At 49.0% G+C, this 15857-nt stretch overlaps 1 protein-coding gene across 1 annotated transcript in view; it reads left to right on the top strand.

Annotated features, from left to right (window-relative positions):
* Window positions 1–11952: 11952 nt before the first annotated feature.
* ASIC2 (acid sensing ion channel subunit 2) overlaps window positions 11953–15857 on the top strand; it is a 512156-nt gene continuing 508251 nt past the window's right edge. Inside the window, exon 1 of the mRNA XM_075036235.1 lies at window positions 11953–12531. Within this exon, the coding sequence (XP_074892336.1) occupies window positions 11968–12531 (564 nt within the window). The 5' untranslated portion in view covers window positions 11953–11967. The remainder of the gene's footprint in view (window positions 12532–15857) is intronic.

Genomic DNA, 15857 nt, shown 5'->3' with positions numbered 1-15857 from the left:
TCCATCCCTGCCGTGTGCTCGCAGTCAAGCGGAAGTTTCAAGCAGTGGAAATAAAATGACATTATTCCACGCAGAGCTGATTTCATGAAAAATGCATTGTCTTTCCACGGCTTCAGTGAAAATATATTGGTTTCTGCCAGGTTTAATTAGAAACCATCTATTCTTAAAACTTGGGAAGCGCTGGCACGAGAGGGGAGGGAACATAAAAGGTTTGAGAGACTTCAAGTGTCTTGCAGGGATTGAATTAAGGGACTTTAACCCTTTGCCTGCTAATGAAACTAAAGTAATGTTTCCTCCTCCTGAATATGCACTGGAAAATAATTATATGAAAACACTAAAATATTCATTTATTTGTGATCTAGGCTCAGGAATTACTGTTTTGCTTTGCTTTTGCTCAAAATGCATCATTTTGTCCTAAAAGGTGAACTAAAAAAATTACAAGTAAAACTATTACCCACCTTAATAATAGGAGTAATGGTAAGTGAAACAGAAAGTTACATTCAACAAAAAAAAAAATGTTTCTATTTACTTTAAAAGGCCTTCAAATTCTGTTTTTTGTCTGGTTTTGCCAATATTGCATTGTGGTAGTCTGAGATGAAAGTACTGCAATAAGAAATCAAGACATTTCATTTTGTAAGTGTCAAGACGAAGAGCCTTGACTTTTCCAAAGTCGTTCTCCATGTTTCCTTTTGAGCTGAAGTCAGCAAGTCCGCAAAAAGCTATGGGGCTCTCGGAAAGGACTTGACTTCTCTTTTTAAACATCCCATTCAGTAGTCGACTAAAGCCGTTTGCTAAAAGGTGGTGTGTTGATCAGAGACTAAAGACATATAATTTTGCTGGCATTGACTTTGCTACCAAATAGGCCCAAATATGCCTTTCTGAAAAATAAATTGTCCTGGAATAACTCGGTTTGGATGCTCTTGAACTGCAGCGAAGAGTATTATTCTGGTTTAACCTTTGAAACCAAATTAACCTTCCCCAGAGCAAGGCATTTATATTCTAGAATAAATGTACTCGCATGCAGAGTTATTCTGCAATTGCTATGCACTTTAAATTTGGTGTCACTGTAACATGAACAAGCGCGCAGAGGCAACAGGGTGTGCCGACTAATGAATACCAAGAGCATCCCCTGCTGCCTGGCAAAGACGTACGCTCTGTGTACTGATCTTCATTGATTTCTGAATTTGATATTTGTCAAATTAAAAGCAATCGTTGAATGAATGAGTGATGAAACGACATGACTGCCCAAAGGTTTTGTGCCTCAGGAACCCCAGTGAATTCCCTATCAGGGATTTTTACTGCAGGAAGACAGTGGTTTAACAGAGGGGATGTGAATCATCATCAGAGAGCTTAGCAAGGACTCTGACTTTGCTTTCAAGTGGTTTTGTGTCAATTCCTCTTAAACTGCTTTGAAACAAGGTAAGTGGAAACGTGCCATTCGGACAGATTCATCCAGACAGCAGATCACGCTGCTCGAACTAGACTGGTTTTGTAAAACTTGGGCAGAGGTTAGAACATAGAAATGCTTCAGCTTCCTAAATACCTGAGTTACACCACCACGGAGCAGCCCTCCTGGGGAAAGTCAGCCAAAAATTATGACATGCTGAAGATGACACCACCCCCCCTTGCCGCCCCCCCCCCCCCCGGGGCTTGGGGCCATCCCTGTATCAGGCAGTCCCTGAGTGCTGTGAAAGATGAGTATGTAACGATGAGTAAATGTGAATGATTGACTCTGACACACTGAGCTCTGGAAGAGGATGGGTTGCATTGCTGTGTCCTGGTTTCGATTAATGGGTGTCAGCCCTGCCTCTATCCTGCAGTTATCAGCGATTTCCCCGAGAGGAGGAAACAAAGCAGTTTTTGGCAAGGTTCGCTCGCCCGAATCACAGTTTTCCATTTGAGGGCTTTTGCCACTTGCAAACTTGTCTTTCATGTATTTATAGCTCCTTCCCCGGGGAGGGGGCTTCCCTGTTGGTGCCACAGCAGAAAGGATAATTGCAAGGGTGGGTTTCTGAAGGGTTGGACTGATGCCATCATGCGAGATACTTTCAGGAAGATGCTTTTAGGAGATGCTTCAGCCTCCCGTGCTGTTGCCATCTCTTGCTGCTCCCTCCAGGTCAGCTACAGCGGCTGCAGCGGGGATCCTGCCCGCTTGCTGGGCTCTGCGCTGCTCATGCTGACCTTCACTAAGCATTGGGTAAGGAAGGGCTTTCCTGGCCACTTTGTTAGAGACAAGGGCCTTGAAATGTTCTTCCATTCTTAAAAGTGTGAGCTGCTGCTCTGGCGATAACTGCTGTCACATCTGGCTTCCAGGTGAAGATGAGCGATGGCCGATTTTTAGCTGGTTGGGGATTTGCTTCTGAAGTTTCCCATCTGCCCTGGAGAGCTGCTTCCTCACTACCCTGATCAGCTAATGGGATCTGAGTCCCAGCTCATTTTAGGCTAGCAGCAAACCTTCCATCACACCCCGCCTGGCCAAAATCATGGCCAGACACAGAGCCACAGCAGTGAAATGAGCAGCGCTTGCTTTGTTCTTCCATTAAAAGTTGATTTGTTGCTGTATTAAAACATGAATAACCAAGAAAGCAAAAACTCTGTTCCTTGCTCACTGTTATTAAAACTCTAAATCAGGTTGCTACAGAGCCATCTATGTTACCTTCGCAAATGAAAGCGGGGAATTGGCCCCTTTTGTCTCTGATGGGAGGATGCAAGCACTCTCAGCAATGCTAATAAAGCACCTGGATTTTCCTGAACCTGCCAGTTTGCAGTTTGCAATGTTACAAGCCACCAGAACAAGGTCATGTAGGAAAAGGTCTCAAGAGATCCTCCTCCTGAGGGCAGCTCTGCTGTGATTCAGCCCAGCAGAGAGAAGGCAGTGGACAGGTGATTGGGCTGTGCCTTTGCCTTGCTGTGCTGTCCAGATCTCCTTCAACTGTAAATCGTGATGGACTGCTTAGGTGTGGATATTTGTACTGCAGAAACCCACATTCAAGTGGGTTTTCTCTGGCCATAAAACCCTAACCCAGAAATGTTATTCTTGCTGAGACATGGCTGGAAGGACCGCAGGGAAGGTGGTGGGGGAAAGGGAATATTAATCTACTTCTATTATCTTTAGGCTGATCTAATTTTAATTCTTTGTTTCACGCACACCCACACACCCACACACACCCCCCAATGTTTTGGTTTCGTTTGGATTTTTTGTTGTTGTTACGCAAGGTTTACTTTTTTCATACGATTCTTCTGGCAGCCTTTTTTTGCCCAGATATCACTCACCAACTTCACTACAAATAGCTCTGGCTGACCTGAAAATGCTTTTCCACTGATCAGATAATTCATCTTAAATGCTCTGCCAAGTGAGAGCAGTGAGTCACTCATATCTCTACAAACCTGGTAACAGCCTGCTTCACCAGTCAGGCCAGCAAAGCTCACATCCAGGCAGAGAATGCTCAGCAGTTTGGTTTCTTTCTCCCCTCTGATGCCACTAAACCAGGGGAAACAGATCCCTCCTTCATCTTCTGGAATGAACTTTCTGCCCTTCTATAGAAAGGAGACCAGCAAAGACACCAGGGTAGAGAAGTGGTGATGCCTTTGCAGATAGGAATGAGCAAGGATGTGCTTGGGAGGAACGTCTTCATGCACGCATGCACCTATGGATCTGCCTTTCCTTTTGCAAACCAAGCAAAGGGAGAGGAGGGCAGGAGCTTCAGGCGCTGCAGGAGATCAGCTGCTTCAGCCCTGCTTCCCCCTGTGCTTGGCTGGGAGTTGTGTCTGCAGGTTCTGGGGAAGCAGAGAGGAGGATCCCGTCTGGATGAGCACATGAGAATGATGGTCACAGCACGTAGTCAATGTGGAATGCCAGCGATGGGCTCAGCACAGCGAGGGTGAGCATTGCTGGCTGGTCAGGTAGGAATAAAATCTCAAAGCCTTTTACTGCTGGGTCACGAAGCCCGGATTGCACAAGCAGAGTTTTTAACAGCTGACACCAAAGAGAGTTGGGTTTTGCTTCTTTGGGAAGTGTGAATATCAAGTAGGAAGGGCAAACTGCAGATGGAACAGAGCATTTCAGTTTGGGTCTTGGGTCCTTCTCCTTTGGGTTTAATTTGTGAAGTTGTTTTGGTTTTTTTTTTTTGTAAATTTGGACACACAGTATTTGAAAAGACAGAGATGAGCTTGGGAAAAAAAAAAATCTATTGAGCCCAGTCTGCATTTTTTCCCCACTGAAAGCGGGCAAGACTCTCCTTTTGCTTTTCTGGGCCTTTCTTCTCACCCAACATCTCACGTATTGTCTCAGGGAACCTGTGATATCTCTCCACAGGAGAGAAATGGCTCATGGTAAAACCCTCTTCTGTCACATCTTAGACAATTTGAAGGGCTCTGTTTAGCCTGGGCAGCTCCACAGAACAGCAAAGCCTGTGCTGCTCAATTCTGCAAAGGACAAACTCTGTGCAGTTATTACTGTGTCGCTTTGCACTAACTTAAATTATATCCTAAAGGAATACAGAAATTGCATGTATACTTCCTCCTCAGAAAGGGCAAGGATTTAAGATGAGGCTTGTTCTATCAGTGCAGGAACAGCTCCTCTCTGGAGTGGATATAATCTTACTGAAGAGTAAATACCATAATCAGGTCGAGCTCCTGTCCCTGCTGCTTCCCAGACCATTGAATAAACATTAACCAACCCATCCAACGTCCCCAAAGAGGGGAAGGGATTAGGCCCATTCAGCACACCGGGGAGCACAAACAAATTAAATTATGTGTTTCCAGACACCATGTGCCTTGGCCGGCCCACAGCGAACTTCACCCCTTCCTTATCCACGGCTCTGATTCCCATAACGAAAGATCTAATGATGTTACGGGACACAGCCTTGGTGTATCAATCTGTCCCCACAAAATATAGTATTTCTAGGAGGGTTTATAGGGCTTCTTTAAGTCAGGTCACTTTGTATCAGCTGCAGTGCCCCAAAACCCCATTGAGGAGATCTTTGCTGATTTATGGAAATGGAATTAAACAATTTTAGTCAAACGTAGTCAAAACAAGCTTAAACACCCCAGGGCTGGCGTGGTCTCGGGTTCAAACTTGTCCTCCAGCACATCGCCGGCTAACTTAACCCAAGAGACATCTGGAAGGGCAGAGACTGAGCACAACTCGTGCCGTAACGTTGGCTCAGTTCCCATTTGTGCATCGGTTGGCGCTGAGCACCAGTGTCACAGCGCACGGCGACCTGGCACTGCGGCTGGGAGGTGGATGGGACTGCAGCCCCCGTGACAAAATGGTGAGGAACACACCTCTGTGACGACAGCCCCGAGCAGCCTCATTACTGCACTCTAATTAATTCAAGCTGGGATTTGCTCTTGATACAAATGCAAACAAAAGTTTTCTACCTGCTGGCTTTGCAAAGTTAATCAGGGCTGGGAAACCCTGCTGTGTCCTCGTGGCACTTGAGTGGGGGTTAGAGTTGGATTTGAAAGCTGTTTGGGACTGTGGTGTGCCAGGAGCAGAGCTGAGTCCCTTTCTCTGCTCAAACTATCCCACTTTCAGGCTGGAAATCTTCTAAGGATAACCTTTTCCATTAGGGTAGCGGCATCTTCTCTTCACTTCTGGCTGGAGCATGTCAGTGGGGTAAATCCCTCTTTGCTTGACCTGTTCATTGTGCCCAAGAGGTTTTGAGTTTCTTATTGATAGCACTTCCCTAAGCAAATGCTCCATCAGCATGGGGGATGTCCTGATGGGGGGGTGTCCTTATCGGGACACCCCAAACGTGACAATGTCCCCGTGTGCTGGGTGTCTCTGCTCCCTCTGCAGTCACTGGGGATTGGGTCAACCCAACTTGGGGAGTCCAGAGGGCAACTCCGCTCATCCTGAAGCAGATCCTTGCCACCAGGTTTTTATCCATTGCTTGTGAGAGCTAAAATAAATGCCTTGTACCATGCTGAGGTCAAATGGAAAAGGCACAGAGAGGTCCCCCCTGGGCAGCACCGTGGACTGTCTGTCCCATCCCACCTCCCAGTTTTTGCACCTTTGGCAGCAGGATAGCAATTATCTTTTCGACTGGTTTTTTCGTGTTTTCTCAGTTCAGCCACTTGAGGAAGGACAATCAGGGTTGCCATAGCAATGAAAGGATGACTTATTAATTTGTGGGATTCTTTCTCTTAATTATTCCGAGAACTGTAATCCCATGAAAACTGCCAGCTTTGGAGAATTTCAGTTGGGAGCTGCACTGGCACTGAAGGAGAAGTTAAAAAAAAAGAAAAGTTGATGAAGACATTTTTGGGCAAAAATATGAAAAAATATATATTTTGGTGAATTTTCCTGACCTGCTTCATGTGCTGACAAGAACAAATGCCTGGCGTTATCCAGAAACAAGGGCCTGGAATGGGTCCTAAACTTGAATTATTCATGAGTAATTCAAAGTGCTTTCATAGACTTTTTGAGGAACAAGAGTATCAGGCAGAACTAACGCATATAAGTCAAAATAAAATTGTGTAAAGCTTAACGGAGAACAAGTACGATTTCAAGGGCTATTTAAACGGGGAGACACCAAAGGAAAATGTCATTCTTCTGTTGCATTTTTCATCCCCAAATCTCAAAGCCCAAGACGCAGGGCAGAAGCATCATTACTTTAATTTTGCATAGAATGAAAAAACACCGTGGCTTGCTCAGGGTCATGCAGTGAAGCGAAGGCCCACGAGGACGGAGCCGGAGGCCCCTGCAGTCCCGCCAGCTCACTTTGCACGCCGAGCAGGTGCCATGCAAGTCACCGCTAATGCGAATGTCTTCGAACCCTGGCTGATAAACACGGCCCCGGAGAGAGGGCTGATAAATCTAAGTTATTGCAGAGAAGCCGAGAATGTCAGAGTGAGCAGGACAGGCTCCGATTGCTGAAAAACACTACTGCAAATCCAATATTCCCTTTCTCTAATAAAATCTGTAGCTGTAACTTGGTCTGCAGTCTCTGGGCTGATTTGAGTAATCTCTATGCCCCAGGGAAGCCTCTCCCCCCATCACCAGCCAGATTTGGAGGCTGGAGGCTCAGCTCTGCCACCACTGAGCTATTAATGTGCTATAATATTTCTGCAGGCAGAGGAGGAAGAGGAGGAAGGCATCCCAGAGCATCCTCTCTGCTGCTGGGGGATGCCAGGCACAGCTGGCAGAGAAATCTCCCCCCCAAAATAGTTCTTCCACTGGAAAATGCTGATTCAACTCTCTGTCAATATGATGTTTATATCAGCACCTTTCTTTGGGGGTCATGGGTATTGAAATGGAGCATTTCATTGTCTTCCAACACCTTCCTTTAGAAGGTGTTTCTCCATATGTAAGGCCTCACCATTTATCTATTTTTGGTTTTCTTTCAAGGACACTTTTTTCTCTTTAATTGCTTTCATTTTATACCCCATTATAAATCCAAGCATAATATTAAATACATTGAAATCCAATCAAAATTTCAATTTTCTATATATATTAAAAAGCCATTTAACTGAGCCAAAGCTACTTTGGAAGGGATCGGTTTTAATTTCAGGGGAAACATCAGCATTCAACATTATGTTCCCATTTGGAAAGGCAGACTCATTTAAGTAGCTGAGCTCTCTCTGCTAAGTGGAACTCTGGGTCTCGAACAGTTTGAAGATACTGGCAATAAGCAGTTAGGTGACAAGAGAGTCCAAAAAGGCTGAGAAATGAAGGGAGACTTACAGGATCATGATCATCTTGAGCAAAGTCCTTCTTTTTCCAGGGGTCATCATCATGGGCCAAGTACTCTCTGGCTTCCCCTCCAAATGCCTGTTGTCCTTATTTTTGAAAAGCCCACGGGAAAGTGGCAGCAAAGCAGCAGCGTCCAGTGAAACTGAAAACTCAGCGGGACACCAGTGGGGACATTTTCCTGGTGCTCAATGCACCCACACAAATGATCTGCAGCTGGGGCAGGGAAGACAAACCACTCTCCCAGACTGCAACCATCATTGCTTTTTCTTTATTTCTTTTTTTTTCTTTTCCTAATCAAGCCTAGAGGGAAACATCAAACCAACAAATTGGCAGACAAGACAGCAATCTGCAGTGCTAAGGAGGCGGCTCTGGCCCCGGGCAGTGTGGACCATGTGCTGAACCATGCAGAGGACCAAAGCATCTTGTTTTATTTTTAAAACAACCCATTTCTCTTCCTGTAAGGCCAGTCCTGACTTTCCCAGTGCAAACCCTTCGCCTGGAACGTGCTTCTGGGAGGGCTCAGCTGGGGCTGTGGAAGCAAAGGGGTTCACACAGGTGGGGGGACCCCTCTCCATCCCTTCTCCCTCTCTGAATAAACGCGTTTCCCACGTATTTCAGGGCTGGGATCCCTCACCCTGAGCTGTGCAGCCTGGCTTTGAGACACAAGAGGGCAGGCACAGGCTGTACAAACGGGAGAGGGCTCCAGCTCTGCTCCTGGTGTCCCTCAGCCACCCTAGCCCTGCTGCCCCCCCCACTCCATCCCTAAGGATAAGGGGGGAAAAAAAGGGCCTTTCCTAAGGGACACGCCTTCTGGCCCTGCCTGGCTCCTCTGCCCTTGTTTCTGAAGGAGATTTGAAGCAGCAAGGTCTGCAAGGGATAGTCAGAGGCTGAGGTTGGGCTGCGAGCTCCCAAAGCAGCTACTTCACCCCCCAGGGACGCACTGCCCTGCCCTAGGTCTCCCCAAGGAAGGGGAGTGCAGGTCTCCTTAGCTGGGCTTTGCCATCTCGGGGGCTTTTATGGGACTGCCCAGACTGCTTTGTCCTTACCATGCACGTCCACCTGCAGAGAGGCCGTTTCCATAGGTGGCCAACACCCTTTACCATCCCTTATAACCCATCTCCCCCACTCTTGCTGGTATCATCCCATAGTGCCTCCGCAGGCACGACCAGAGCTCCTTTCTTCTGCTCTGAGGACATCCCAGTCAATGCCAGCTCCTGGGCACAACTGGGCCACCGGCACACTTGTTGGAGAGCGTTTGTCCCCCTGGTTTGTCCCCAACCCCATGAGCAGCGGAGCGGAGCCTGGCGAGCCGGCACCGGTGCCAGGCAGCACCGCTGGGCACGGCGCTTCTTCCTCCAGACTGCAGCCAAAGCACTCGACATAGTTAAATAATAAAAGGCAGCAGATGGTATATGGTATGAATTACAGAAAACAGGATTGTAAAGGCAGCACGCATGGTGAACAAATGAAAGCATTAACGCATCAGGCCAAATAATGCAGACGGAGCGGGGCGGCGGGGAGAGGAGGGACATTTGCAGATGGATCACTGATGGGTGGGAAAAGGAGTCCGTTCCTGCCAGGATATTTTAGGGGCGGAATGGTTTTGTCTCGTAGACAGGCAGCAAGGTCTGGAGCCCAGACTGTGGCCACTCTGTCCTCAGCTGCTTTAATTCTGGTTTGCATTGCTTGGGTCTGCACGGCACTGTCTTCTCCACCCCTCCTGGAAAGGGCATGACAAGATGCAGGAGGTCTGTAAGGCTGAATTTCTGCTTAAGAAAGAAGGGACACAGCTCCGTTTAGTCACGAATGGGCTTACATTGAGAGCCTGGCTTTCACTTACGAGCAGAGATGCAGGAGGAGGGACCATTTTTTTGCATTTCAGGGCTGATGTGGATTTGTACAAAATGGAATCTGGCCTCTGGTGGCAGCTCCTGCTCCCTCTGCACCCCAGCTCTCTGTGAGGACCGGCCGTGCTCTCAGCACGGTCCTGGGGCCTTCTGGCTATGGAAGGAGGGTTCGGGTTTAGGCCAGCAAACCGGCATTTTCAGCAAATTGAAGACCTACTGGGAAATTCAACTCATGGATATATTGCAAGCTTTCTGGGTGACTGCTCACAAGTCCTTTGTCCTCTCTTTGCCTCAGTTTCCCTCATGCAAAATGGAGAAAGTAGCGTTGTGCTGCCATATAGGAGTGCTGGGATGACTAGCTCAGCCTGAGAGATACTCCCATAGGATAATCTATGCTGGGGGATGCTACAGTTGGGCTTGCCTTTGGCTGCCAGGAGCGAATGTGGCTTTGGAGGTAGCGAAAGCTGAAATGATCTTATTTCTGGGTAAAAATCATCAGGGGGAGGACAGGGTGGCTCATGGCCAGGGGACAAGGGACTCAGGGGTCCATCAGTGGAAAGGAAGCACCTGGAGAGCTGAAGGGGCCAAAAGGTTCAAAATGCAAAGGCTCTTTCAGGGTCTGCTCTAATGATAACAGCACTGGGGTTATAAAGACAAAAACCAGGCTCACTTTGTCCCAGATAATCTTTGAGTTTGTCCTTGAGGTAACTTCACGGGTGGCCGAGAGTCACTGGGCATTGCACTTCAGGCTGCGACAGGCTCTATCTGTGCTTTGGCCCTCTGCTTCCACCTCATCCAAGCTGGGAAAATCACCTCCCCATTGCTACCATGGCCCCTGGGACTCTCACCTACCATAGTGCTGGGTGCTGTAAGAGAGAGAAACTGTTTTTTTTTCTTCTGGATTTGAAGAAAAGCAGGCAAAAATACTGCTATGCACCAAGACGATACGGAGGGGAGTTACCCCAGACCCTTCTCAGGCTCTGGCACCCTTCATCTCCGGGCTGAACCCCGCTCATTCCCACGTCCTGCAGCATGCACTAAGGATGTTCTCACGTATGGAGGCATTATTAGAGGATTTTGCAGCATCTCTTGGGTAGAAAACCTTTCCCAGTTTGCCTCCCCCCCGCCCCCCTTCCAAACCTCCCGGCTGAATGCACATCTGGGAGCATCTTCCCCAAACACATCCATCACAGCTGCCTTTCAGCGGCAAACAAAACATCTGGAGATCCTGCTGGCTGAAAGTCTTCCGAGTCCTGGGTGGGTTAAGCCCAGGGGCTTACAGGAGCTGCTCGGCACAGCCCCCCCGGCCCCCCCAAGGCACAGCCGCTTACAGACTCAGCCCCCAAGCCGAAGCTGGGGGGTCTCCGATCGCAGCCCCCTCACCCTGCTCTCCCCTGGGCTCTCGCCCTGCCGCGGGGCTTCGGATCGATGCGTGACTCACGGCTCTCAGCGCTTCGCCCTCTCGAGTGTCCTGAAGTGAAGGGAAGCTCTGAGACAGAGAAAGAAGAGATGCTGCAGCCCCTCGCCTTCCGCTGCCTCTCCCCACCGAGTCCTGCCCTGTCTGATTTTTTTTGCTCGGAGCTGCTGTGTGACAGAGGAAAGGCTTCACGCTATTGCTTTCTCCCCTGCTCGGTCTGCGCATATGTGTGTGCGTGGAGCTGAGCAGCAATTTTCCCCCCTTTTCTTTTTTTTTTAGCCTTTCCCTTTCCCTCCCCCTTTCCCTCCCATACTTCAGCCGAATTAACTGCCCACCTTTCCCTGAGAGAAGCCCTCGGAAATAACACCGGTAGCCCAGGGTGCGTTTTTTTTTGGAGTGGCATTTCTTGGAGCCCTGCCCAAAATGGAGGGGTGGGGAGGAGGAGAGTTGCCTAAATCCAGCAGCTCGCATCCCCGGAGCACGGGGAGCATCACCCGATGGGTCTGAAAGCCCTGCCGCTCTGCAAGACATCGGCTCTGGGAAGCGGCATCCTTGGGCTTTACGCACTAGTTAACAGGCTGCGAGCTGCCTCGACTTGTTTTAAGCTCGCTTTCTCGCTTAATCTCATCTCCGTTCGGCGTGTGTGTGTGTGCATGTGTGTGTGTGTAGGGGGAGGACTTTATTTCCATTGGCTCAGCTTTCGCTGCCCACCCACATCTCTTCCACATCACCTTGGTGTCTCCCTAAATAAAACCAGCCCTTCTTATCGCACTGAGGAAATCAAGAGCGAGAGTTTGAATGGATTTTGTATAAATATTTACCCCTGCGAAGCTACTGCTGAGCTTGTGGGATAAACTCGCAGCAGCTGGCCTGAGACTCTCCTTCTCTCTCCCGCCCCTAAAAGGGTTTAATTACTTTCGAGAGGGGAGGGGAGAGATCTGGATCCCAGTTCCAGCTACAGACTGACCCAAAAAGCAGTGCCAGGATTTAACTAACTATCCCTGATGGATCTGAAGGACAGCACCAGCGAGGGCAGCATGGGCAGCCTCCAGCCTTCCAGCATCCAGATTTTTGCCAACACCTCCACGCTCCACGGGATCCGTCACGTCTTCGTCTACGGGCCAGTGACCATCCGGCGCCTGCTCTGGACCTTGGCCTTCGTGGGCTCGCTGGGTCTCCTCCTGGTTGAGAGTTCAGACCGGGTGGCTTTCTACTTCTCCTACCAGCACGTGACCAAAGTGGACGAGGTCGTGGCAAACAGCCTGGTCTTCCCTGCCGTCACCATCTGTAACCTCAACGAGTTTCGCTTTTCCCGGCTCACCACCAACGACCTGTACCATGCTGGGGAGCTCCTGGCTCTGCTTGATGTCAACCTGCAGATCCCCAACCCTCACCTGGCTGACCCAGCCGTCTTAGCCATCCTCCAAGAAAAGGCCAACTTTAAGCAGTACAAACCAAAAGTTTTCAACATGCAGGAGTTCCTGGCGCGGGTTGGCCATGACCTGAAGGATATGATGCTGTACTGCAAATTCAAAGGCCAGGAGTGCAACCATGAGGACTTCAAAACTGTGAGTATGAGCAGACACTCTGCTTTTCTCTTCTCTGGGTGCGTGGTCGATGGCGTTGTTGCAGGACCTGGACAGCATTGGAGGTCACTGGCCAACCCGTGTGGGCACGGTGCGATGAGTGAATGGTGTCTGCTGGGCTCTGGGATGGCAGAGGAGGAGGAGGAGGAGGCAGCCTGTTGAGCTGAAGTGTGTTTGCTGGAGTCCTAACGGGGGGTTACGTGGGGCCAGCCCTGCAAGGGGCTTACAGCAGGTCCAGCCTCCGTCCTGCGTAAGGCCCACGGCTCCCAGGCGGCTGCTTGGTGTCAGACCAAGGCATCAGATGGGTCCTGCTGAGCATCAGAGGGGACTTGGGGGTCTCTTGCTACGGCCAGTGAATGTTAGCCAGCTGGAGAAAGTAGAGAGGGCTGGAAAGAGGCCAGCAAGAGAGGCAAACATTCAAGGATGGTCTGAGTAATGTCCATTAACCAGTTGTATTTCCCTGGGTGTTTGTAGCCCTACTGAAATTGTGGAAGGGGAAATTTTTCTGCTTGTTCCTGGTGGTCATGGCTCATAAACCTAAGTTTGCTGCACAGTGTGGGCAGCAGGTGGGTCCCTTCCTGGTGCTGTGTTAGAGAGAAGGGGGTCAGGAATAAGAAGAAGAGGAAAAGAAATCAGGCTCAGCTCTGATCCCAGGCTGCTCTTAGGCTGGCGGGGAGGTGGAGTGAGCTGGGTAGCCTGAGGATCCTGAAGGAAGCAGACGCTGCTCAGTTTACAGCTTCTGGATGACACCCTGATGGCAGTGCAGGCTGGCGTGGGTAGTTTGGCTGGCAAAAATTATCAGCTTAAAATAAAAATAAAAAGTAGGTTGCCTGGAAAAAGTCATGCCCCCCCGTGTGCTGCTGGGGCAGTTGAGGGTGCTGGGCTGGGCAAGGGGCTGCAGAGGGGTCTGCTCCCCCCAGGCTGGCGGTTTGAGTCATATCCTGGCAGAGATGTGTGGGCTGGGGACTGGGCTAAGTTGTACTTTGCTTTCAGGCCACCCTGGCGAGTCCCTTTGTACCAATTGAGCCGGCTGGGACGGTCGGTAATCCTGGAGTCAGTAACGCTACAGCTTTCAGATGGTTGTCTCTCTGGGAGCGATGCTGCTTGTTCTGCTCACTGCTATCCGTCCTGCAGACAGGCAGGTGCCGTAACAGGTTTTGTGATGGTCTGGTTTGTCAGCAGGATCCTTGGTTGGTTTTAGGAGAAGGGCATATTTTCTGTCTCTGCTGCTTTTGGATCTCCCAGCAAATGAGTCCAACTGACTCATGCTACAAAGTCATTGCCATCACCTGAACTGTGCTCTCTTTAAACATCTGAGCAGGAACATATAATTTTATGCCTCGGTTATTGCCTGTGCATAACCCTGACGCCTTGCCCATTTCAAACTGGATATCCAGGCAAACTGCTCCTTTGCTTCTGCTCCCTGGGCAGATCTGAGCAGATGTTGGGTCATGTGGGTCGTAGAAAGGTATTAAGAAAGTCACTGGGAGAAGAGCTTGCTAAAGAAAAGCCTTGTGTGACTAAGTCTAGAGAATGGGCTAGAAAAGGAGAAACGGATGCAAAAGTCCAGGGGACAGAAGAGTTGGGGAGTGAGGACAGATCCCAACAGGATGGACAGACCTCCCCTAACCATAGCGAGGGTGTGGGGAGAGGGAGATATTCTGCCCGTGGGCTTCCCAATAATGCAATAAACACCAGCCAAAAGCAAAAGCCTCAAAGCCAGCAAGCAAACAGCACATTCAAAACAAATGCAGGACTTAAAAAAGCAAGTCCTGTTCTCAGGTAAGACAGGAGCTCTTGGCAGCCTCCCTGGGACACTGTGGGGTGTCATCTCCCTGGCCATTTATTTTTTTTCAGGTAGCTGCTTCTGAAACAATGATTTATTTTTGTTTCGTGGTGGATACAGTAGTTTCCAGAAAGACTAAACATTCACTGTCTGCCAAATAAATCCGTGCTCTGCTAAAACAGGTTAGGGCCATCTAGAAACAGATAGGATATTACAGACTGACAGTCCTTGTGCTTGTCAAAGTACTGTAGAGATTCAGAAACAGGGCAGTGAAATACTTCAGTCCTTTCTGCAAAGCAGCTCCTAGATGATCCAGAAGACAACATCTTCCCAGCATTGCCTGCTGTGTCTTTCTAACAGAGGCAGGCGTTTCAGTCTCACTGACTCCAGGTAATTCCTCAGGTTATGGAAATCCAGGGACCAGCACTCAAAAGGGACACAACAACCCTGTTTTCCTTCCAGACTTTACCTCTCAGACATAAAAGGTAGCAAAAAAGTGTCTGCTTGAAAGATGAGTAGGTCTTTCCAGAGGGAGCGTGCTGTAAAGGTCTTTGAACTGCCTCCAGGCTGAATCAGAACCTCATGTCCTGCATGAATTTTGCATTTAATCACCAACGACCTGTTGCAACTGCATATAGGCTCTGTGACAGCCCATCCATTCTGCTGCATTACCAGTTGGAAAAAGAGGAGAAGCATCATCACTGAAGCCTGATTTCTTTCCTGTCAGGAAACAGAGGGTGTAAATCCCAGAGCAGTTTTGTAATACATCATCATAGCGAAGAAGTCCGGCTCTTTTTCTCTACTCCCCAAATTCATGCATCTGGGAGCAGAAGATGCAGGAGTTTTGCAGTAGGAGGCTGCATCAAAGCAGTTAACTCTGCAATAAGGTACTGCTAAAGAAATTAGTGCAGTATTGCCAGCTGGTCAGCTGTCCCTTCTGATGCATAGGAGGGGGTGTGTGTTGCATGCAGTGTGTCCCCTGGGTAAAGCACACGTTGCTTTTGCCGCATGGGAAAGCAGAAGCTGGAATGGCAGTGTCTTGGCACTTTGAAAACGTGCCTTTACCCTCCTTCCTCCTCCACTTCCCTGTTTCAATTCTCTGTTGCTGCTTTATTAATGGGATTTGAGCTGTGCTTTCCTTACATTCTCTGTTCCTCCTCCCCAGGATAATGTCTAATGCCTCTCGGACAACATTTCCCTGCATTATGGTCTGCTCAGAGGAGTGAGTCCCCTAAGCTTTTCTGCAGAGATACGTCCAAAGGAAACAGCAAGGTCTTAGCAGAATATGTGCTGATTCCTGAGCTGGCATTGCAATGCACCGAGCAGCAGATAAGATAATGCAGACCTCTGCTGTAGGCAAAGCAATGAAGAATAGAAAATTGGCAGAACACGCTTTAGCAAACCCATTGCCTTAGAGTATTTGGAGGAGGGAAGCCTGATAACAGCAGCAGCCAAGGAAATCCCCTCCTTTTTTTCTGCATTGCTCCTCCCAGGAGGTCTCGGTTGAAAATGACCTCGCAGA

Source organism: Buteo buteo, chromosome 9, assembly GCF_964188355.1.
Source record: "Buteo buteo chromosome 9, bButBut1.hap1.1, whole genome shotgun sequence".
Lineage (NCBI taxonomy): Eukaryota > Metazoa > Chordata > Aves > Accipitriformes > Accipitridae > Buteo > Buteo buteo.
Note: the sequence above shows the minus strand (reverse complement) of the source record. Positions and strands in the feature narration are given on the sequence as shown.